At 35.5% G+C, this 25901-nt stretch overlaps 1 protein-coding gene across 1 annotated transcript in view; it reads right to left on the bottom strand.

Annotated features, from left to right (window-relative positions):
• Nucleotides 1-3424: 3424 nt before the first annotated feature.
• The window catches only part of LOC138307480 (ubiquitin carboxyl-terminal hydrolase 9X-like), a 49746-nt gene continuing 27269 nt past the window's right edge, over nt 3425-25901 (bottom strand). Inside the window, exons 32-56 of the mRNA XM_069248253.1 lie at nt 25218-25364; nt 24028-24238; nt 23523-23641; nt 22755-22856; nt 22028-22206; nt 21093-21266; nt 20450-20591; nt 20089-20174; nt 19571-19662; nt 19019-19139; nt 18541-18616; nt 18010-18190; nt 17429-17592; nt 16673-16764; nt 15806-15947; nt 13836-13929; nt 12236-12387; nt 10576-10746; nt 9870-10031; nt 9282-9341; nt 8796-9013; nt 8144-8237; nt 7522-7598; nt 7014-7083; nt 3425-5414 (exon numbers count right to left, since the gene is read on the bottom strand). Coding sequence (XP_069104354.1) covers nt 5022-5414; nt 7014-7083; nt 7522-7598; nt 8144-8237; nt 8796-9013; nt 9282-9341; nt 9870-10031; nt 10576-10746; nt 12236-12387; nt 13836-13929; nt 15806-15947; nt 16673-16764; nt 17429-17592; nt 18010-18190; nt 18541-18616; nt 19019-19139; nt 19571-19662; nt 20089-20174; nt 20450-20591; nt 21093-21266; nt 22028-22206; nt 22755-22856; nt 23523-23641; nt 24028-24238; nt 25218-25364 — 3519 coding nt within the window. The 3' untranslated portion in view covers nt 3425-5021. The remainder of the gene's footprint in view (nt 5415-7013; nt 7084-7521; nt 7599-8143; nt 8238-8795; nt 9014-9281; nt 9342-9869; nt 10032-10575; nt 10747-12235; nt 12388-13835; nt 13930-15805; nt 15948-16672; nt 16765-17428; nt 17593-18009; nt 18191-18540; nt 18617-19018; nt 19140-19570; nt 19663-20088; nt 20175-20449; nt 20592-21092; nt 21267-22027; nt 22207-22754; nt 22857-23522; nt 23642-24027; nt 24239-25217; nt 25365-25901) is intronic.

Below are 25901 nucleotides of genomic sequence, written 5' to 3'. Positions count from 1 at the left end.
TACAGAAAAAAGTACAAAAAGTGAAAACCTTAAAATAGCAAAAGGCACTACTAGACCATAAGACTAATGTGCCTATGGAGTTTCGTGCATATATCTCAACCAGTTTTCCAGTTATGCTGCGGAAACGAACCTGGTACAAAAATATGATATTTTCAGCAATGTTTCCATGGTTACGGAAAAAGTTCAAAAAATGAAAACCTAAAAATAGCAAAAGGCACTAATAGACCATAAGAACAATGTGTCTATGAAGTTTCATGGAAATATCTCTGCTGGTTTTAGAGTTGTGCTCCGGAAACGATTCTTACACAAAAATCTGCCATTTTCAGCAATGTTTCCATGGTTACAGAAAAAAGTACAAAAAGTGAAAACCTTAAAATAGCAAAAGGCACTACTAGACCATAAGACCAATGTGTCTATGAAGTTTCGTGGAAATATCTCTTCTGGTTTTAGAGTTATGCTCCGGAAACGAACCTGGTACAAAAATATGATATTTTCAGCAATGTTTCCATGGTTACGGAAAAAGTGCAAAAAATGAAAACTTAAAAATAGCAAAAGGCACTACTATACCATAAGACCAATGTGTGTATGAAGTTTCGTGGAAATATCTCTACTGGTTTTAGAGTTATGCTCCGGAAACCATTCGTACGGACGGACCGAACCCATTTGTATATCCCCCGCCAATTTCGTTGGGCGGGGGATAAAAAGGAATGTGAAACGAAATTGATAATTTTTATAGAATCACAAAAGTTATAAGCTAACTGTTAGTTATATATTTATCATCATCTTCTGCACAATTCAATTAAAGTAAATTTACCATCATTTCACAAAGTCTTGTGTTTCCCGCCGCTGTTCTTATTGCGGAGCGCAAGTTAGAATTTCACTGCACTTATAACCACAAAACAGCGGAGTGAATATTCACTGTAAATTACGCAGGGAATCTTGTATTTGTTTGGTGTTATAACCTCATCTTAAACCATTGATATACATTTTCTTATGTTATTTTTGTTTCCAAGAAACCTTTAATTTTTGTTTTGAAATCATAGTGGGCCTTTATAGGGAAGGGATATGAAGATATCACTTAGACAACACAACTCAAGTCTTAATTTTTTGTGACAACTCACTTTAATGAATTATTTCCAAGTTGAAACAGCAGTAATGACTCAATTTCATATGATAAAGCATGAAAATAAGTTAAGCTACTTTTGTCATTAAAATATTTCCTACGGAAAATGGTTATCACACACTGTCAACTTATAATCTGTTTCAACTTCGTCTTAAAAAACAAAAATAACAAAATACATTATCAACTGTTGAGAATAAAATTATGGCTATGGCCAAACCGCAATGTGCAGTTTGAAGCCAGTACATAAAATTATGACATACGAGTCTTATATATATATGAAAAGGTGCATGGACAAAAACCATGCACATACAGAAGAAATGCATGTACCTCATTTCATAGCAAATATCTGTCGAAATATCTTTAGGAAAGACTTAAACAAGCCTTGATACAATTATATATCTGTATATCAGGCCACAAAATCTCTATCAATGTTCACTTTGGAATCTGGCTAAGAAACTATCAATAACAGCAGGAAAGCATAAAGCCTGTTTCAAAACCTTTCAGCAAAGCAAATTGATGTAGAACTGATTAGATTTTTCTCATAAAACAAGTTCCAAGCTTCTTTTTTATTAGAAAACATTGTCAAACTTTGCCATGTGAAACTCACTGTTGACCATGTTTTGACCTATTTGTTATATTCAAAATACTGCCAATATCAGAAATAGAGGACATTCTTAAAATGTTTTTATTTTATTTTGGTAAACAGTCTTGAGTTTTATATCTTTTAAATGCAATTGAAAGATAGTGGGCATGTTTATAAATTATGATCTACTAGTGTCTTACTTGCAATTGCAAATTACTGAATTGTGTTTAAATATTCAAGGATTTAATTCCTGTTACCATGAATATCCTTAATATTCACAGCGGTGACATTTATGTTTCAGTTGGTTGAATCTTCTCAGAGTAGGAAAGAGAGGATAAGAGTGATTAAGATATAGGGGAAATATATACAGAAGTATTTAAAATAAAACTACCTACTATACAACTGCTGTGTATTGTACATATATTACAAGGTATCACAAATCTGAAACATGTGCCACAGTGCATACTATGCAAGGCAACTTAAGGTTACTCTTATGTACAGTAACTACGACGAAAGCTGCCGTGTAAACCAATATCCATGAGTTAGCACTATTAAATAAAGATGGTCTACATCGACGAGAGTAGTACCGTATTTACCCCTAACAATCCCATGGCGGGCTTTAAGCAGCGTATTGCAGTTTCGGTAGAAATACTTCAAATAATACCACCTGCGATCGTTAAACTGCTTAGTTTTATGTCGGTGCTAGGGTTTGTTAAAGGATAAATACGATAATAATTACATACTTTAACATGCGCACTCACATATATAGCATGGATTTATCTCACTGAAAAAGTTTATAGTATTTACAAGCAAACATATATAATAACACTAATGATCACCATATACACGACATCAACCAACACTTGTGATACAGTACAGACTGGTGCCGTGAAGAGTAATAATACATGTGTATTCTGTATGCTTCTACATTGTAGGTAAACACATATCTTATTATCCACGTGTAGCTTAAATAGATTCTCAACAACAATTTCTACATCGCAAGTAGATACATGTTTTTTGTTTTTCGCAACATACATAGAGACATATTAGGCTAAATCATGTAACAATATAATTCAACAAGATAGAAAAAGACATTCTTTTTATAATCAAAACAGCTCTTTCTCTGAAATCATTGCAAATCTTGATAAAAAAACATTTTAATACAAGTTGATAGCCATTTTTTTAATCAAAGCAATCCACTAAAAACACCATATGAATTGTATCTAGTTTCTTGTTCCTGTGCCCGAATCTGTCTAATTCTGGTCGCATTTTTGTAGGAATACAGAAGTCTAATGTTGGACTCAATTGCATTGCTCCATTTATAACTAACAGTTAATGTATCTGAGAAACATCAACAAAATCATTTATATAACTCTTATCAAAATCATATTTTATCAACTTAACCAAATTTTATGTAAACTCCAGCAAATATGAAGAGGATGGCTATGGGACCATGGTTCAAAATGTAAAAGAAAAAAAACTGTTGACCAATTATGACTTTGATGGGTATTCAATAGATGTTATAAAATCTAGTTTAAGGAGATAATGGTAGCAGAAGACTTCAAAATAACCATTTGGTCTAGACTAAGTTTTTTATGACTGGGAACTTCGAGGTCTGAATCTGCATTAAGCAGGAACAATACCCCAGACAAAATTCTATTGTTGAGGAAAGGTGTTGAGGGACAATACCCCAGACAAAATTCTATTGTTGAGGAAAGGTGTTGAGGGATTATAATTGAAGTCATGCTGTGAATGTACTACTGATATACTCAAAACATGTAGACAATGATGAGTACAGTTTCTGTGTTGGGACATGCCCGTCACTCCTGCTGTTTCTCATTCTAACTAACATTATCTCCTAACACAATTCATTCTAACAGTCGACAATGTCATTGCTAAGTGACGGTAGATAAACTATTTGCAGTGGGAACCACATCAGAACATTTCCTATCTACATAAGAACACACGTTCTTAGACTAGCTTTGATTTCAACAAAAATCTTTTACAAGGATTGTCATCCTTTGAAAGGAAATTGATTTCTGAATTCCTATACTAATCGGAACAGGAATGCTCTTCCTGTTCCTATTAATCTACAAACTAGTTAGAAGAAGAATCTTCTTAGGTAGTGACATATGCAAATAATAACATTGACCATTTCCCCTGTTAATATTAATATATTTGCAGGAGGCTCATTTTCCATTTAAAATGTGCGGGTTATAATGTACATCTCTACATTCTATGCAGATTATTCAATATCACATTCTTTACTAATCCTATAAATATCATATATGTATCTGGGAAATAAAAAGTTTAGGATTTAGTTTGAATGTCAACCTTATTATTTAGTTTACTATGTTTACAGTAAAGAGCTTATTATATCAGAATAACTGAATATCAATATAGACAAAGATTAGATGGCAAGATAGAAAACAAACGGTCTATACCCAAAGCCCTTCTTATAAATTACTGTAACCGTCTATACCCCAACCCCTTCTTATAAATTACTCAAACGGTCTATACCCTATCCCCCTCACCTTCTTATAAATTACTCAAACGGTCTATACCCCCACCCCCTTATAAATTACTCTATGTCCCAAAAGGTAACTGCATCATATTGAGTCACCTGATAACAACCCTAGATTACATGTATCACACATACACACACACTGTCTTAGTCCACACCAATACAAAATTTGAAAATAACCATTTATTCTGCCGTGATGTGTATCACAGCTAGCTCGCGATGGAGTCCTCCTTTTGCAGCCTGCAGTATTAGACACACAGTTAGGCACAATTCTCTGTCCAAGGCCTGCACTCACAGGTAGTTATGCTTCATGCTCTTGGAAATATTAATAGACAAGCATGCAAGTGCACATGGAGGCCGGACTTAATTTTCCAATCACTTAATAGTCGCAAATCTTGGCAGACACAGAGGGTTCTACAGGACACGGAGGAGTTATCCTATATAAAGTAGAAATCACCAGTCTGAAAAGATTTCAGACCAAACTCTGTCCTATGGTGGTTTAGCCTCTAACAATAGAAAAATAGGAGAGTGGTCCTTCTCCTTCTGTAAATATTACTTCACTAAGATCAGTTTGTCTGGTTTGGTGTACGTACCATGCAGATCACAGATAAATTATCCCACAATAAGACAACATCCTTTAAAGAATGAAACAAACTACTTAGAGTTGTGTTCACATGACCGCTCTAGACTTGAAGCTTCTAAGTTGTCTGTCACGTCCTCTACACCCGAGTGACCGACAATAATCTCTAGCACTTGTACAAAAAACTATCGATATCATTTGTTAACTTTTTTCACTCTGGGGTTGTTTTTTTGTTACCATTGTCTGATTCCTCCTCGCCGGTATCTGGATTGTCCTGCCCCGGGGGTGGGGCCTGTGTGTTGGGGGAGGAGGTCTGTTGGTTGAGCTGGTTGTTGATTTGGTTACTCGGATGAATCGGTTGTGGAGACACGTGACTTACATTAACCTGGTTGTTCTGTACTTGTGTCTGAGAAGGAGACTGGGCTGGGGGCTGAGACGGCGGCTGAGTGGCGGGCTGAGAAGGGGGCTGCGATTGGGATGCACTTGTTGGGGGACTTGTGGTGGTGGGAGCAGAGCTTGTCTGGCCAGGAGGATATGTTGGTGGTACAGAGTCCTCGGGGGCGGGCGTTTCCTGTTCATCAGTCAGATAACCATCCTCAGGTTCCTAGGTATACAAATTACACACTTAAACAACATTCAATTATATTCTGTTTCAAAATTATCACAATTCCAAAGAGAATTATGCTTTTACACCAAGTTATAATGTTCTGACTGAATGATTTGTGTTACTCCCTCAAGAATTTTGAAGATAATTGCTAATTTTAGCTATTAGGCTCCATCCCTCCTGTCTCACGGAGGCAAACACTTTATACAAATTCTGTGACCCTACTCCCAAATACCGCTAACTGTGTAATATTGCAAATTTAATTGCCATGGTAACCATATGAAAAATATGCAGAATTCAAGCAACTTGGTCAATTTTTGCTTACCTATTTTAACTTTCATCTGGAAATCAGATATTGTTTTTTCCAGATATTATAAAAAATAATTGCCTAATTTATGCACATTTTGGATGGCTACTATGGCAACTTGAGAAATTACAGAAAACTACAATCATAGGTGAATCAGTGATGAACGAAATATCTCTAATACAACAGCTTAATTTCTGAAATTTAGTTGAAAAATTGATGAATTTTGGGGCAAAAAAGGTCTCAAAACTACACATATTCAGGGTCTTCATTACTGAACCAACATTTGGTCATTCGGATAGAATAGATGTATGGTTAAAACATGGATCTGTCAATTTATCAGCAATCGGCAAGCTTTCTGCTTGACAATTCATAGTGAGATTGATGTGTAATAGTGATACCAAGACTGGCTAGAGACTGTAGACATTCATAGACAGAACTCTTATTCATTTAAAAATTTGACCGCTGATTTCCAAACAATTCAGTACTATAATCATATAATTTTGAAAAATCTCACCTCTTCTGGACAAAGCTCAAAAGCCTTTGATAATGTTTCTCTTGCACTGTGTGATCTTTCAAGGAAATATCTTCAAACAGAAACATGTTATAAGTAAATCAACAAATGAGAAGTTATAATGAAACAAAACAAGTATAATAAATACAGTTTTATCCATTCAGTTATTGCCAAGACATTTTGAATGATTTGAAAAAAATAATTCACACACTTTTTTCATTGTTAAGTTTGATGCAAATTCCTTTTAATTATTCCGTCTTTGCATATTACAGAGTTACTACCCTTCAGGGTAGGTATCCATGGTAACGTCATTTTTGTGTGCATCATGAGCATCTCATGTTGCTTTCTCTGAAAAGTATGACGTTACTATCTGAAACACATGACATCACAAGCAATACCTGCAAGGGCAGATAACTCTGTAATATGCAAATACGGAATACTACTAATTAAGACAATAATTAGGAAGATATTATTTATCATTTCCTCATAATTATAAAATTATCTCCTCACCCATTGGACGTCTCATTAGACTGAGCTGGCGGTGACCAGTTGTTATAGGTGTATTGCGTATTCCCTGGATAGGGCCTCTGTTCACAAATTAAACAATAGCAATTAAGAATGCAAAAATACATCTTTTAGAAATTAAACCTAATATAATCATTTAGTATTAAATTGGTTGTTAATTCTGAAGTTTGTCAAGGAAGCTTTTGAGAGCTAAGTTAAAGAAGTCTATTGAGAAATATTTACATCTACTTGTCACTATTTTTTTGAAAAATCTCACCTCTTCTGGACAAAGCTCAAAAGCCTTTGATAATGTTTCTCTTGCACTGTGTGATCTTTCAAGGAAATATCTTCAAACAGAAACATGTTATAAGTAAATCAACAAATGAGAAGTTATAATGAAACAAAACAAGTATAATAAATACAGTTTTATCCATTCAGTTATTGCCAAGACATTTTGAATGATTTGAAAAAAATAATTCACACACTTTTTTCCATTGTTTGATGCAAATTCCTTTTAATTATTCCGTCTTTGCATATTACAGAGTTACTACCCTTTAGGGAAGGTATCCATTGTAACGTCTCGTCATTTTTGTGTGCATCATGAGCATCTCATGTTGCTTTCTCTGAAAAGTATGACGTTACTATCTGAAACACATGACATCACAAGCAATTCCTGCAAGGGCAGATAACTCTGTAATGTGCAAATACGGATTATTACTAATTAAGACAATAATCAGGAAGATATTATTTATCATTTCCTCTTATTTATAAAATTATCTCCTCACCCATTGGACGTCTCATTAGACTGAGCTGGCGGTGACCAGTTGTTATAGGTGTATTGCGTATTCCCTGGATAGGGCCTCTGTTCACAAATTAAACAATAGCAATTAAGAATGCAAAAATACATCTTTTAGAAATTAAACCTAATATAATCATTTAGTATTAAATTGGTTGTTAATTCTGAAGTTTGTCAAGGAAGCTTTTGAGAGCTAAGTTAAAGAAGTCTATTGAGAAATATTTACATTTACTTGTCACTTCTACTATATAAACTAACCAAGGCAAAGTAAAGTTTATGACAGTATAACTGACACCCAAAACATGACCATTATGATGTCACTAATTTTGACGTGATAATGTCAACTGACACCATCGAAATGGCTGTTCCATCTTGTGGATGAAATTGTTGTTGATAAATGGTTTTCCTGGTCTAGCTTAAACAATGTTAATGCAGATACCCTAATAAGTTGATAATGTAAATATAAGATTATGAAGATTGTCTGCAAATCTCTGGCATTTATATAGACCATAGATGCCATTGGAAGACAGTTTAATACTTAATTAACTTCATCTGATCACAGAACATTTCATCTTCTCTCTATTTGGCATTTAGAAGAAGATATATCCTACCCTTTCTAGTTCATCATTCAGCCATTCTACTGCCCAGGTCCACTTGCGTTTGAGGTCTCCATTGGTTTGTAACATCTCGGCAGCTGGACGGCATCTGTCAAGATCACAAACAATAATTTTGATATGAAATTTATATTTTCTCATGAAATACATTTCTATAAAAATAATGAAGTCATGCAGCCCCTGTGGTCCACAATTAAATCATAAAATCAAGCATAAAGCTTATTTTAACTTTGTTGCATTGACTAATATACTTTTAAAATACTAGTCATATTAAAACATTGATAGATTATTCCAGCTCATTAAATTTGTCAATGTCATTTTGGCTTGCTTAGTTTTACGTCCTATTAACAGCCATGGTCATTTAAGGATGTGCAAGGTTTGTTGATGGAAGTAAAATAGAGTACCTGGAGAAAAACGACGGACCAGCAGTAAGAACCTGGCAACTGCCCCACATAGGATTTGAAAATGCAACCCAGAGGTGGAGGGCTTGTGGTAATATGTCGAGACATCTTAACCACTTTGCCACCGCAGGCTCCACTTACTTGAGCCATTCTAAACTCCACACTATTTGTTTTGTGTCAGAAAACTAGCAGGTTATTTAACTACCTCCACAAAGCTTATAGATACTGGTGACAAAGTAAAAACTTACAGTGTGAACAAGGACACCATCATCTTGATACACTGGTAGGCTCTTTTCTGGTAGTGGTTCTTTGATCTTTGTATAGTGTCAAAAAGACCGTCCCGATCGTCCGGTATACCTTTGAGGGCGTTGTGTATACGATGATTTTGCCAGGAATCCTCTAACAGTAACATCTGCAGGAGGAGATCCAGGTATGGTCGCAGCTCATAGGTGTAGGAATACGCAACCTGGAGAATAATAAAACACATTAAAAATAATTCTGTGATATATACAATACGCAATCAATCCACAAATTGTTGCTTCAAATGTTCTTTTTTCACAATCTAAGATGTTTACATATGATATAAAAATCTTATTAATTCCAAAAGGGTAGTCGAAGAGTTTTCATACAAAGGTCAATGCATAACTAGATAAACAGATTATAAACTATAATTCATCACTCAAAGACATTTCCTGAGGTATACATCATTCTAGTATTATTGGAAAGGAACTTACCTGCCATAGTAGCTCACTGAGAACTGTTGATGAAAAGTGTGGATTTTCCCAACAACAGAACTACAAAACAAATTACAGAAAATTACAGCATGAGTGTACACATACACCATGTTCATGAAAAAATCTGAATGGATTTAAGAAGAGATGCCTTAACATCCATCTGACAACCTGGGCACAAGCTAATTAAATATGTTTTCCAGGATCCAAGATTTATACAAGATCTGTTCCTCTACCCTCAAAGATGTTTCTTGAAATTAAAATGAAATGTTGGCAGATGACAGACGAAGGAAGGACACCGGTACCATGTCAGAATCATTTTAGACAAGTCTTAGATAAATTGAACTGGTGGAACCCGAGAAATTCAAAATGTGACAAGTTAATGCATGACAGACGGCGATGGTCAAAGCACTATCATATGGTAAAGGATCAGATGTCCAAAAATTACTTGTAGTCTATTGATAAGCCCAGACAAAAAATGGGAGCCTATAATTTCATTAATTAAGATTTTTCTGTCTCATTCACAGTGAGAAATGCTAGAAAAAAATATATCCCACGATTGTCAATGATATAAGAGGCTGTGTTCCTTACTCTCAGGAGTTTGGTAGTATCCTCTGTGTTATTGCAGTCTTCAATCAATTTTTTGACGTAGCTAGTGCGACCGTATAGAATATCGGAAACCTGTGCCTGTATCGGCATAAGAGAGTTCTGTACAGAACTATCGCCATGCGGATTGGCTTTCGCTGGCTCACCCTGCAAAAAGGAAACAAAAAATACATCAATTTTTGTTTATCCAATTTTAAGAAATATCTACTTAGAATAGATATTCCTCTGATAAGTAAATTATTTACTGTATACCAATTTTCTTTCCCGTGCGATTAACTTTCGCGAAATTTCAGATGCATTTAAAGTCACAAAAGTTTATCTCTGTGAATTAACATCTCCATTCAATTTTGCAAATATTAATCTTGGCAAACTTGTTTTGAAATGGAGATCACAAATTTTCTTTAAAAATAATTTATTTGTATCAAATATATTCAATATGAAAGTTGGTTTACAGTGATATAAAATGTGTTTTACAGTGAACAGTAGAAGTTTTTTACCAATTAAATGTATGTTGAATGATAACATAAATCAACTAATGTCGCTTAATACGTACGTTACTTTAATTTGTAGCTAAATACTAAGATCCTACCTCCCTCCTTTTAGAGGTGGAATTACATCAAACATTTTCATACCCTAGAATATATTTTGTTGATTTTAATACCTAATTAACTGGAAGACTATTATCACTTACACTGGATGAAAGACAACGTGCGGAGACATCACAACAGCGGATAAGAATGGATACGACAGAGTAAAGACGACTCAACTCTGCGTACTGGTACTTGATTGGTGGGCCTGGCCCCTCGTCTAATGCCACCAGCATGAACATGGAGGGCACATTCAATTTCAACAGCTGCATTTTCTGTCAAACAAAAGAAAACTTACTAAGAAACTAAGAATACTTAAACTTGGTTTGCTTCTTTCAGCAACTCTGGTAAAATTGTCATCAAGTTGATAATTGGGTTTTGTATTATAGTAATATGTTGCAACAAAATTAAGACAAATGCAAGTGATTTTGGATAACCTTATACTGTGGACCCTCAATAACCTGAACATGTTTGTCCCCAGCCCAAATTGTCCTGATTATGAATAATCCGGACTGTTGAATTCCATTTACTTAGTCAATAACCAAATCCATTCCCTAATAATTCTTTCCAGATTGCGTGTTTTCCGGACTATCAGTGTCCAGATTTTTTGCAGGTACACTGTGTTTGATGTTAAGATAAAAATCAAAATATTATCCACATTGACTAAATTGTTTTGTTGACTAAATGTGACTAATTCATGTACCACGTGATACCCGATAACGCTTGTGCGGGACTAGTATCACCAGTGATGATGGAACGTAACTCTCTGTAATCTTCCCGCTGAAATGATGTAATCCCGCGATAACGTATTTACATCACCAATAGAAACAGTAGTCCCGCACAACCATATTTGGTATCACGTGGTACGTGAATGAGTCCCATTGACTAAATTGTGCTGTTGACTTAACTATGTTAGGGCTGTTCCAGCAAAACATATATGGTAGGGGGGGAAGGCACTTTGAAATTGGGAGACCCACCAATAGAAGTGATTTTCAATTTTGTTGACCCCTCCACATATCTATTTTTTTGTTAACAAGACCATGACATAGAAGCCATTTAATTTTTTATTTTGCTCCGTCACCTTTTTGGATTGACATACTTTGATTTTTAGCATCACTGAAGTCAAAATGGCACTGTATATGGTGCAATTGTTGGATGTGCTGCATCTATTACTAAATTTGTATAAGGTATAATCCTCGTAGAACCAGCGGAAAATCTAGTTACTAAAGATACCAAAGTATTTCTCAGACGCACTGCAAGAATAGTCATCTGGACATTCACGATTCAGCTTGTGAACTGTCACTTTTTCCTCAACTTAATACCAGTGACTTTAAATAAAGATCTGTTATTTTGCCAAAACTAATCCATTGTTTCTCTGTATCATTGTCAAGTTTGAATGAATACAATATGTTTTAGATAAATAATTTGTCATTATTATATCAAAACACTTAGAAAATAAAATAATTGTTTTTTATTGAAGATGAACAACACATTAAATATTGTCAGAAATAAACATTTTTTTCAACAGTTATTTTTGTAGTCAGGATGACTGACAGCATTATAAAACACAAATTTTGCATTTTATTTCAGAAAGTGCTTCAGATAGACCCATCCTCAGAAGTAATTTTATTGAAACGCCACCCTGGCACAGAAGGGATTTTATTTTGAACCCACCATGGCACATACTATTTTTGAAAGTGCCTTCCCTGGGTGCCATATATGTTTTGCTGGAACAGCCCTTATTAACTAAATAGTGTTGTTTACCTCTTCTTGTCCAAGGTTGGCGTACATCAAGAAGAGATGGAAATATTGCTGTAGGTGTCGGCCGTGTTCTGACACCTCCTTCTTAAGCAGGTGTAGCACTGCCAGTAACAGGTGGTCACTCAAGGTCGCGTTGGGGTCAGCCGGGTGTCCAGCTGTAATTAGAAGTGTAAATATTTAAATTTCTACTAAGGTCAAGGTCATACTAGGGTCAGCCGGGTGTCCAGCTGTAAACAGGTGTAAATAATTAAATTTCTACTAAGGTCAAGGTCATACTAGGGTCAGGCTGGTGTCAAGCTGTAAACAGGTGTAAATATTTAAATTTCTACTAAGGTCAAGGTCATACTAGGGTCAGGCGGGTGTTCAGCTGTAAATAGGTGTAAATAATTAAATCTCTACTAAGGTCAAGGTCATACTAGGTTCAGCCGGGTGTCCAGCTGTAAACAGGTGTAAATATTTAAATTTCTACTAAGGTCAAGGTCATACTAGGGTCAGCCGGGTGTCCAGCTGTAAACAGGTGTAAATATTTAAATTTCTACTAAGGTCAAGGTCATACTAGGTTCAGCCGGGTGTCCAGCTGTAAACAGGTGTAAATAATTAAATTTCTACTAAGGTCAAGGTCATACTAGGTTCAGCCGGGTGTCCAGCTGTAAACAGGTGTAAATATTTAAATTTCTACTAAGGTCAAGGTCATACTAGGTTCAGCCGGGTGTCCAGCTGTAAACAGGTGTAAATAATTAAATTTCTACTAAGGTCAAGGTCATACTAGGTTCAGCCGGGTGTCCAGCTGTAAACAGGTGTAAATATTTAAATTTCTACTAAGGTCAAGGTCATACTAGGTTCAACCGGGTGTCCAGCTGTAAACAGGTGTAAATATTTAAATTTCTACTAAGGTCAAGGTCATACTAGGGTCAGCCGGGTGTCCAGCTGTAAACAGGTGTAAATAATTAAATTTCTACTAAGGTCAAGGTCATACTAGGGTCAGGCGGGTGTTCAGCTGTAAATAGGTGTAAATAATTAAATCTCTACTAAGGTCAAGGTCATACTAGGTTCAGCCGGGTGTCCAGCTGTAAACAGGTGTAAATAATTAAATTTCTACTAAGGTCAAGGTCATACTAGGGTCAGGCGGGTGTTCAGCTGTAAATAGGTGTAAATAATTAAATCTCTACTAAGGTCAAGGTCATACTAGGGTCAGCCGGGTGTCCAGCTGTAAACAGAGGTGTAAATAATTCAATATCTACTAATATAAAGTAAATATCATTTTAAAGTCAGCTGTAAATAGAAATGTAAATAATTAAATTTTATTATAGTTAGCTGGATGTCTAGCTATGTAGTACATTAATTTAACTCATTCACCCCTGAAAATACAATTAGACTCTTCTAAATCAAAGACTAGACCAGTCCAATGTGAAATTTCAGGGGTGAATAAATAAAGGGTAAAAAGTTGTTAACCTTAACTTTTTACTTCTAAAAACCTTGGCACAAGGGTTTTACTTTAAAACAAACAAAAGACGTTGACAAACCTTGCAATGGAATTGTGTCATTCAGAACCATTTTTATCAATTTTAACATCAGCTGAAGAACATTAGAACAAAGAGCATACCATATAAGCCTTGTACCAAAGGAGGAGGGCAGGGTCCATCACGGAGGGCAAAATGGGACAGACACACAACTGTTTTACAGAAGGCGGTCCTCACCTGAAGGAAAGATGTCACTAATTAACGACCCTCAGTTAGTATCAATTAATACAGAATGGATAAAAAATGATATAATTATCATTAAAGAAACAAGAAATGTACATGTTAAATGCCTCTAGTCTTAACTCGATTTGCCTCTTTTACTTCTAGAACATAACTTCCAGATACTTGGATTGTAGCTCTTCTGCTTCTAGAAGCTCTTCCATCAACAGGTTGGAAGATCTTCTGAAAAGACTTCTCTTTGAAGAGCGCAAATTGAGCTAAGCTTCTGCCTCCATATAAAATTAGGATAGCATGTTAAGGGATATCCACATTTCATTGTTCTGGGGCATGAAAAGACATGTTCCCTTTCCAATCATATTTCAATATGTAAATTTATTGTTTGTAGCCAAACCACCGACCGATGGAAAACTATTCAAATCTAGTAACAAGAGGCCCAGAGGGCCTGTATCGCTCACCTGGTTTGTAATGCCAAGTAATGTTCTGAATACAGGTTCATTGTTTCTTTTCTGAAGGAATTTTAATATATTAACCTCTAAATCCCCTATTGGGCCCCCCACCCCTCCTGCCCCCAGGGGGTCAGAGCCAAAATTTATACAAGTTCTGTTCCCCTTCCCTCAAGGATGTTTATGGCCAAATTTGGTCACAATCCATGCAGAACTCTAGGACAAGTAGCTATTTATAGGATTTACCTATAATTCCCCTATTGGGCCCCGCCCCTCCTGCCCCCTAGGACCAGAGCCAAAATTTATACAAACTCAGTTCTTATTCTCCCAAGGATACTGGCCAAATTTGGTTACATTCCATGCAGAACTCTAGGACAAATAGCGATTTACAGGATTTACCTCTATTTCCCCTATTGGGCCCCTCCCCTCCAGCCCCGGGGGACCAGAGCCAAAATTTATACACAAGTTCTGTTCCCCTTCCCCCAAGGATGTTTGTGGCCAAATTTGGTTACATTCCATTCAGAACTCTATGACTAGTAGCGATTTAAAGGATTTACCTCTATTTCCCCTATTGGGCCCCGCCCCTCCTCCCCCCGTGGGACCAGAGCCAAAATTTATACAAGTTCTGTTCCCCTTCCCCCAAGGATGTTTGTGGCCAAATTTGGTTACATTCCATTCAGAACTCTAGGACAAGTAGCGATTTATAGGATTTACCTCTATTTCCCCTATTGGGCCCCGCCCCTCCCTGCCCCTGGGGGATCAGAGCCAAAATTTAAACAAGTTCTGTTCCCCTCCCCCAAGGATGTTTGTGGCCAAATTTGATTACAATCCATGCAGAAATCTAGGACAAGTAGCGATTTATAGGATTTACCTCTATTTCCCCTATTGTGCCCCGCCCCTCCTGCCCCCTAGGACCAGAGCCAAAATTTATACAAGTTCTGTTCCCCTTCCCCCAAGGATGTTTGTGGCCAAATTTGGTTACATTCAATTCAGAACTCTATGACTAGTATTGATTTAAAGGATTTACCTCTATTTCCCCTATTGGGCCCCGCCCTTCCTGCCCCCAGGGAGTCAGAGCCAAAATTTATACAAGTTCTGTTCCCCCTCCCCCAAGGATGTTTGTGGCCAAATTTGGTTACAATCCATGCAGAACTCTATGACTAGTAGCGATTTAAAGGAAATGTTGACGGACGGACGGACGACGGACGACGGACGACGGACGATGGATGCCGCGCCATGACATAAGCTCACCGGCCCTTCGGGCCAGGTGAGCTAAAAATGTGATTGGATAATAATGATAGTTTACAAGATGATTTCAGAGAAAGAGACTTATTATTATTGAAAACTGTTTTTTTTTTGTTCATCATATTTGATAAATGTTAATAATTATTCAAAAAGTTACAGTCCTAATCAAACTACATCAAACTCACTTCTGATGTTGGACATTCCAGCAGGTATTCTGCAAATCTGTTGGGATGAGCGAACAGAACATGCTGGGCAAACCAGGTACGGACTTTCTTACTTGGTCGTAAGTGACAACTTAATGCTTCGTACCACTCATTAGCTGGACCCCTACAATAGTAAATGAGTTGTAATTTTCACTTTTGTAGATCGGTAATTATATACCTATATATCAGCATAAATCTGGAATATGGTAGTTACATGCATAAGCTGAGTGTTTCTAAGAAAGGAGACTGAATCTGAAAGTATAAGTTGGTGAATTATGCATAAGGCACTGGTATGGAAGTGATATCTTGTAATGTTTTTATTTCTATAAAATTTGTCAAAAGACAGCTATAGATTTGTCTACTTTTGGTACATGGCATTCTGAACCCAACAGCCAAGTGTTTTTACAAGATGTAAATGCTTTTCTGATGCAGTCAGGTTAGATAAAGAGTGACAGTGACTAGTTTTTTATACTAAATAAAGTGCCTTCAATAAATGCATTCATAACCCATACATTTTCAGTGAAGAAAAACATTTGGAACAGTATTTAATAACTATTTAGTGCAAATGACAGACAGCATAGTAATTTAGATGTCCCAACATGTTACCACAACTTGCACAAGTCCTGCACCTCTAGGTTGCAAGTTTGAATTTTATGTTGTGCAGTTGCAAGGTACTGATTGCTGGTTAGTGGTTTTTTCTCCAAGTACTCTGACTTCCACCAACAAACCTAGTCTGGCACATCTTTACCCTGGCTGTTAATAGGATGTTAAACTCATAAAACCATACCAAACCAGACATTAGGGGGGACACAAATGTCTTGGCCTGTTTCAATAAGAGCTGGTACTCACCTCAATGTCTTCTTGGTATGAAAGCCCACATGGAATAAGAACTTGGCTGCCAACTCTGTACTTATCATAGCCACATTTTCAGCATCAGCGTTCTGAAGGAGAATATACAGCATTGGTTAAGTGATTTTCAGTTTCTAATTGAAAACAGGATTCTACTTCATGTGAGTTATTAACTCATGGACCCCCTCAAGTCACATTTAATTTCTTCTAATTCAAATGACGGGCCTGCTCATTGTGAATTTTCAGGGGATGAATAAGTTAATCACTGGTTAATATAAAATAATATTTGTATGAGTATTGCTAAACGGTTTTGTATGGCAATATTTGAAATTTGTAGAAACTTAAAGATGCTCCACCGCCGACAGAGCTTAAATGATATTCATCATTTGAACAATAATTGGGGTTTAATCGTATATATGTTTGCTAATTAACAAAAAAAGCTCCTGTTACTGATAGTGAAAAAATACCATTTGTCAGCGGTGGAGCATCTTTAAAGTTTTTTTATCACTTTTGTCATAAAAAATATTGTTTCTTGTAACTCAATGTCAAGATATTACTGTAGTAACAAGCATTTTTTGGTCAGTGTCTGGTTTTTGCTATATTTCCATAATTTAGCTTGCCAAAAAAACTCTTCTATATCCTACATTGAGGTACAAAATTAATGTCAAATAAGCAAGTGCTGAATATAACCTGTTATATAGTACACAATATTACAATAAGTCAACATTCTCACTTTACAATGAATAATTAACCTACCACTTTGTCGGCTGCATGGTACATTGGATTACAAGTCAGTAACTTCTTCATAAACTGAAAATACTCGGGACAAAACTGACTCTTCTCATGCATAAACATTATGTTCTGTTTCCTCACACACTTTTCTATCGTACATGGCATCTTCACTTGGGATGGCTTGTTCACTGAAAGACAATATGTAAAATAAAATAAAACAAGAAATACCTACAAGATATAAATGTTCTACCTTACACAAACTTGTGGAACTGAAGATCCTGTTTATTCAAAGTATTTTCTTTTTTATTTTAATATTCGTTGCAACCAGTACACTTAGCATTTAAAAAATAAAGGGATACTTAATAGAACCTTTCTTAACATTATTGCAAAAAGTAAAGCTATAGAAACAGTTTACAAAGCGAAATCAAATAAAGAAATATTTTAATATTTTTAATCTGCAGTTAGCGAAATTGAAGCCTCAATAAGGGGTAGGTGCACTTATAGGGAATGGGGTGATTATTAGGTTATTTAAGGATATTGTGGGAAAACTAGAACTTCTGTCCCAGAGGCCAACTTTCTTCTGCCTAGACTAGATATGATAGTACCTATTGTGAGGTCCTGTAGGGATTTATAGATGTGTTTCTCGTCCTCTGTTTCGTCCTGACGTTCGTAGAACAGTATGTAGGCGTTCCACCATCGTTTCTGTCGTCTGTATGCCATCCTCTTCAACATATGGTCAAACACTTCTCCTAGGTATTCCCCTCCAAAACATTGGTTCTTTATCTCCTGTAAGCATCAAAACATGTCGTCTGATTTGCTGTAGAACTTGTAGTATTTTTGAGCTCACAATGAAATTTCACACAATTTATATACAGTCAAACCGATCATACAGACTGGCCTAGGGACAATAGAAAACAGGTCATTATAGCTAGGTGGTCCCTAATCACAGGTTAGATTGTGTTGAAATTAGTCATTTGGAAACGAAAAAATTATAATGCAGGTGGTCTTTATACAGAGGTGGTCACTAAGGCAGGTTTCACTGATAGTAGTAAATTTATGACTCGTATAGAAAACTTCGAAATATTAAACCAGCACTTAAAGCGCTTTACAGACAGTATATCAGTTCCTTTACATACCTCGTCATCCTCCATCTTACATTCCGACACATCACCGTCATCAAACTTATACCACTTTGCCTGGTTATCTTCACCTCTGGAAATAAAAATCATTAATATATTGGGTGTCTTATCACTGAATGCAGGCCACAGATTTTTTATATCCCAGAGGGCAATGAAAAAGTGGAACTACACATTGCCAGCAGTTTAGCCATTAATTAATACCAGCTTAAAGTAAATGTTTTGCTTTTATGCTTAAGATTGAAAACAAGTGTCAACTGATATGAAGTCGCAAGCAAACAGAATTTAGAAATTAAAGAGAGACTTATTTCCAGAATTGACCCTTGTTTTAAACAACTTAAAAAAAGGGGAATACTGGTGAATTACAGTATTTCTTCATGTTTTGAATTTCATAATTGAAACATCAGTGGGTCATAACAATTAATATTTTACAGCGAGTGAAATACATTTTTATCTTTATAAGACGCTAAATATTTACCTGTGTAATATATAAGAATAGTAGTGTCCACCGCTAGCTTGGCCACTGTGAACCACAACACCAAATAATTTGTACTTTGTGCTCTGTGGCTTGGTGTCAAAGTCGTCGTCTATTATTTCACCTGCAGAAGAAATATTATTCATTCATTTATATTTATTGCATTTCAAAAGTTTCAGTAAATATTTTTTGTTTGAAACTACATGTATAAAATGTGTGATCATCAATGTCATAATATGAGCATTAGTTTCTCAGAATATACACCCCACATTCACCCTTTTTAAGATCATCATATTAATAAAGATGTTAAGAAAGTTATCTTTTCAGTCCATCCACAAAAAGATGAAATAACAACATTGAGAAGCATTGTGAGAAATAGATTAACCTTGGAAATAACATTTAACCATCATATGACATATAAAAGTAATCTTGTGATATTACTGTCAGAGTTTTAATACTCATTTCCCCTGAAGACACATTTAGACTCTTCTAATTCAAAGACTAGACCAGTCCATTATGGAATTTTAGGGGTGAATGAGTTAATGCAATTCTTGCCTTCAATCTTTGCTAGTCCCTGTACTGTATAGGGCTCCATGTCTATCTCCCGTGGGAATTCAAAGTAGTCATTGAACTTTATTGCACTTTCCCTGCAAAAAATATATATTTCATTGAGAACATTTCTAAAAATTCTCAGTAACAATCAAACCTGTCTATAAAGACCACCAGTACAGAGACACAGGAAAATGGCTCTTTAATGGCAGGTGATCACTAATAGTCTATCAACAGGTTGATTTGTGTTGAAATTGGTCATTTGGGACACTGCAATGTGGTCTTATTAAACAGGTGGTCTTTCTACAGAGGTGGTCGCTAAAGCAGGTTTTACTGTATCCAGATGTTAAATCTGATAATTAATGTATATAACAATAATGGTGATGATGCTGATCGTATGCAAATACTTAACAAATGGCTTCAGACATCCAATTTTCATGAATTTCCCTCCAGGACTTGACATTTTTTCACCATTATTTCCATTCAATTGATCTTAAATCACTATTTCATTCTTAATGTCTTACCTTTCCCAGTCATAGTCAAACCGCTTGAGCTGAATGGCTAGGACTTTTGGCAGTTTCTTTATCACAAGTCTTTTTACAGTATCAACCTGCACAAACAAAAAGATAAAATATTACACCGTGTAAAGGAACAAAATCCTTAACAGAATATGTAAAATTATTGGGGAGATCTTGACGTGTTATTTTTTCCTCAGTAATCCAATGAAAACCATAAGGTTTGATGAATTAAGCTGCGAACATCATTCTAAGGCACAGACATACATGCACGATGCCTTATAGGCATTAGTTACAACACAGAATTTTTTGCGTTGTAAAATTTCTTGTTTGTATGCATTATCTTTCAAAATATCTGAGAAAACGTTACCTTTTTATTACATTTTTCACATTTGTATGCATTGGCCCCTTCTAGTAAATCTCCCTTGACGTACTGTTCCAGTGATTCAAGGAGATTTTGATGATTCCGTATGTCCACATTTAATGTGGTGAACGGCTCCTCCCTCTGGTATCTGGAGTCAAAAAGGACACATTCATTAAGGTTCTCTCATGATACATTTAGATTCTCTTAGGATACATTTAGGTTTTCTCAGGATACATTTAAGTTCTCGCAGGATACATTTAGGTTTTCTCACTTTATACTAAATTCGACTCAATAAGCAACTGTCCCCGTAAATGGTCCTCTTACTTTTTGAGGCCTCCATTTCACATAATATACATTGACTTAAATAAAGACTGAAACTATGAAAACATTGAAGATTTCTCTTCTTGATTTCTTTTGTAAATTAATGAATACCTTACTCTTGTGCAGTAGTTTTCTGAAATTTAGTCCTATTAAGCTCCCCTTCATTTTTCATTTTTTTTTAACCGCCATGGGTGCTTATCTGGTCAAATATGGTAACTAAAATTTACAAAATTTCTAAAATTCCTTTATGAAACATACTTTTGAAATTTCTAATACAGCTGGAACTAAAATCTAGATAGTGTATACTTCCGACAAATCTGATTCCTACCTATGAGGACAATCTTTACAAATTTTCTGGTCGGCGAACGAGCCCCCCATAACTTTCGAGAGGATGGTGGTCTGTCCCAGGGCCTTCAGAGACTCGTCCAAACTGTCAACTAAACTGTTGAAAAACTCTAAGGCATCGTGTTGTTCTCGAAGATTCACAGGCTCGCCCCACAACCTAAAAGGATAAAGAAATATCATATCAACCTATATCATTCAGATTATCATTTTCTCTCATACTTACAGGTGTAATACTGGCTGGTCTCGAGCAATACACTCATGTCGCCTGAGGCTGTATTGCTTGGCTACCTATGCAATAAAGCTTTGTGACCTCACAGCATGAACATAATTACTATTTTCTCGGTACAATAGTAACAATTTTTTCCCCAGAAACTAGGCTGGTTTTACTTTAAAAGATACAAACTGCAGGATTTGCATTGAAAATATCACACAATTTTCAAATATGGAGAATTGACTTGCAATCACGGTTTTTTCCCCTAATTTATTTCAAAATGGCTGAAAATCATAGTAGAAAAATTGCAATAAAATGTCAACATAGGAGAGAAAATTACTCTTTCTACGTGGATATAAAGGATAGGGATATTCTACTCTATAGTTTACAAACACAGACATCACGATTGATATTGTTCAAATATCAAATTCCCAATAATGATTCAATATGAAACAGATTTTCAAGCAAAACTAGAAATGACTGTTGTGTACCTGGCTCCAAACTAACTTTGGCAAAAGCGGAACTTGCTCAACTATCGTTAAGGTGGAGAAAAAACAATCTCAATAAACTAAATAATTATTGGTTTAATCAAGCATAGAAATGTCTAAATTCCTGATGTATACATGTGGGAGAAGACAAATATCATTTAAACCACTGGTGATTTCATCGATAACATGTATAGAACAAATTCTATCGTAAAATTTTACCTGAAATGTTTCCAGAAGCCCCTTGGGACATAATACTGAAGCTTGCTGGTTGCTAGGTGACCAAAGATGAGCTGTATCTGTCTGAGTACGCCCTGGTGGTATTCCTTACGAGCCTCGTCCTTGTTACTTACAGACTTCTCATCATCTTTTCTCTCCTCATCACCCATATCAACATTTGTCTGAAATCACAGAAAATATATTCAGTACTAAGGCTTTTTCGTCATCAATACTGTTTACAAAATAACATCATCCATATGTATTGTCGAAAATTACAGCAAATATATTCAATTCTAAGATTTTTCTTCATTTATACAAAGCTGTGTAAAATAACAAAATAACCTATATCTACATTTGTCAAAAATTACAGCAAAATACACCCTTTAAAATTCAGCCCATCATGCTACAATATAGGAACCATCCGAGTAGCCATACCGGTACAAACAGTATTAGAAGATGATACATCAATATTACACAGACGTCAACAACGGTGAGTTATACATTCTGTATCAAAAGTTTTCTTTATTGCTAATATCAACATTTATCTGAAATTATAGCAAATTCATTCTATCAGCAGCTTTAAATATAATCTATTAATAAATTATTTCACACCTAACATTAATGTTATGTTCGAACAATTTCTATTTTTAAGAAAGTTAATTTTTTATATCTTTCATCCAGCAATTACACACAGAAAAAGATCAAATTAGACATAATAACATTATCTTACCTCACTTTCACTCTTTTCATCACCAACATACTCTTCCTCAATGTCATCTGCTACACCCTCCACTGCTAAGATCCCTGTCCTTATCTGTTCTATCATGAACAGCTGAAATAAAACCGTGATCAGGTCTGTTAACATTGTAACATGAGATCCCAGAATGGCTGCCTATTTGCTGTCTTTTTCTCTTTAGCATTTTCTGAGAAATAGTGGTAACAAACTTTAACCATAAACAAGACAGTTGCCTGTAGGTCATCTTGCTGACGTATTTATTCCAAAATGCAACATGTATAGTATGCAAGAAACATCATTTTTGTTCAAAAATGCTATATTAAATTTAGATATTATCTAATTCATAATTATGAATGAAATAAATCCAGAATCAATTTGCTAAAATCTTCTTTTTAGGTTCTTACAATTATTCTATTAAATGAAGAACAGCTAAAATGTAGCAAAGATCATTTCTTTCAAAACATTCCTGTTAACAGCTAAATGTTTATTACAAACATAGCCAGAATTTTCATGGTGGAAGAAAATCTTCATTAAATAGCCATTTCCTAATGGCTGATCTTGGACCAAAACCAAGATGTAGATGATTTGTGATAGAATGTTTGACACATATTTGCCCAATTGTTATTACGAACATATTATGGAAAGATGCCAACTGCATGATTTTCTAGAACAAATATTTTTGTTTTGACTTAAATTTTTTTTTTAAGCCAGTGGGTACATATTGAGCCCCCCCCCCCCAATCTGATACAATTCCCCACTCACCTGTTGTAGCACTGAGTTCATATAACAAGTAGCACCAGCATTCTTCAGCCCCACAAAGCCTTTAATTGGCCTCGGACCAACAGGAGGTAAGTATTCCCATTCGCTCAGAGGCTGCTCACCTGAAAATTTGAAGAAAAAAAAAATTCTTAGAAACAAGAGGTTGATGGCCATAGTCACCATAAGTTAGTCAAATAATTTTGATTTTCACACATAGATACAGTAAAACACCGTTATAATGAACCTCCAGGGACCAACAAATTCACTTCGCTATCAGCATAATTCGTTTACACACACATTGCAAACATCTTATGGGAACTGTTAAGGGAATGGAACTATGTTATAACTAGGAATTCGTTGTAACATGTTCGTTAGTGTTTTTACTATAGCCTCGAAGCATTTGTCACGTTCGTTAGTGTGTTTTACTGTAGCCTCGACAGAAACATTTGACATCACATTTTAATACAGCTGTAAATTAGATATTATTTTCTGACCACAATTTATTTACCATTGTAAAACATCTCCGTTAACATCCCAGCCAGACAGCGGAGGTTGGGGAGACAATTTGTACAAAGTGCCACTAAAAGTTCAAACGCAGCTATCACAGTTGAAGACATGGAACAGACTGGGACAGCCTGGTCCGAGGGAAACTCCCCATTTAGTTTCCTACTCTGCAGCACAATCTTAGAGGCTGGGAATAGGAAATCCTCTGCTATCTCCTGTAAAACAAATAGTGAAATATTTTACAATTATTTCATATCCAAATTTTCAATTATGCCACTTACAGAAACACATTGGATATTCTAATAATCCTGATGCAAAGATTTTCTTTAAAATAATAGGACTAATACATGTTTCACATGATACATGATGACATTTGTGTAGGACTAATGTTTCTATTGGTGATGGAATGACGTCAAAAGATGATATCCTGTGCTAACATCATTTCAGCAGGAAGATTACAAAGAGTTATCACCACTGGAGATACTAGTCCCGCAGAAATGTTATCTGTATTATGTGGTACATGAATGTGTCCCATTTTACCAGTTACTTGTTTTTAGGCACATTCAAAACTTGTAATAAGTTCTAAGAAATGTATGAAGCCCAAAGGCCTTTAATGGTCAGGTTTGACTATACACATAAATATGTTCACTCATTTAGTTTACAAAAATTTTCACTTTAAATTATCAGCAGGTTAATTGCAACATCATAATTTTGTTATTTAATAGATCTTACACAAATATGTCTCCTATGCATCATAAAATTGGTCATCTTTAAATGAAAAATTAATTTCAACCAAATTAATTTTTTTTTCTTCTGCATTACTAGTCTCAGTTGATCGTTGTGAAGTTCTTCCATCTGAGAGATATCTGATAGTATTATTTCAGATCGTGGTTAAATGTTCTCTAGCTTAGAGCTATCTGACAGTATTATTTCAGATCGTGGTAAAATGTTCTCTAGCTGAGAGCTATCTGACAGTATTATTTCAGATCGCGGTAAAATGTTCTCCTAGCTGAGAGCTATCTGACAGTATTATTTCAGATCGCGGTAAAACGTTCTCCTAGCTGAGAGCTATCTGACAGTATTATTTCAGATCATGGTAAAACGTTCTCCTAGCTGAGAGCTATCTGACAGTATTATTTCAGATCATGGTAAAACGTTCTCCTAGCGGAGAGCTATCTGACAGTATTAACAAACCTTGATAAGATTAGCTCCTCCTTTCTCCGAGCCAATGTTATACTTCTTCTCTGATGACTGGAATGCTAAAAGTTCCCGTGTGATCCCCAGGTGTCCACCTAACAAGGCTTCCTCTACCACCACCTCGCCCGTGTTTACGACATCATTCTGATAAATAATACATCAAATTGTACAACAGTACAAATAATACATCAAATTGTTCTATACAAATAACACATCAAATTGTTCCATACAAATATTACATAAAATTGTTCTATACAAATATTACATCAAATTGTTCTATACAAATATTACATCAAATTGTACAACAGTGTACACATAATAAATTAAATTGTACCATACAAATAATACATCAAATTGTACAAAAGTGTACAAATAAGACATCAAATTGTATCAATCAAGTGTAAAAATAAACATCAATTGTTTAAAACAACCGCCTTTGTCTGGACAACAGTGTATACAGAGGAAGCATAAATCAGAAGAGACAATCAACATCAGGCCTGAGAGAGCTATAACTCAAAGAACAATCTCAACAGTACCCTGAGAAGCTATAACTCAGCAGAGACAAATTGTCAAAAGTGTACAAATAATACATCAGTTGTAGCTCATTTATCTAAGAAGTAAAGCAAACATCAGTCATTGTTTGAAAAGTTCTACTGCCTGTCAATCTCAACAGTCAGAGGT

This window comes from Argopecten irradians, chromosome 14 (genome assembly GCF_041381155.1).
Source record: "Argopecten irradians isolate NY chromosome 14, Ai_NY, whole genome shotgun sequence".
Classification (NCBI taxonomy): domain Eukaryota; kingdom Metazoa; phylum Mollusca; class Bivalvia; order Pectinida; family Pectinidae; genus Argopecten; species Argopecten irradians.
Note: the sequence above shows the minus strand (reverse complement) of the source record. Positions and strands in the feature narration are given on the sequence as shown.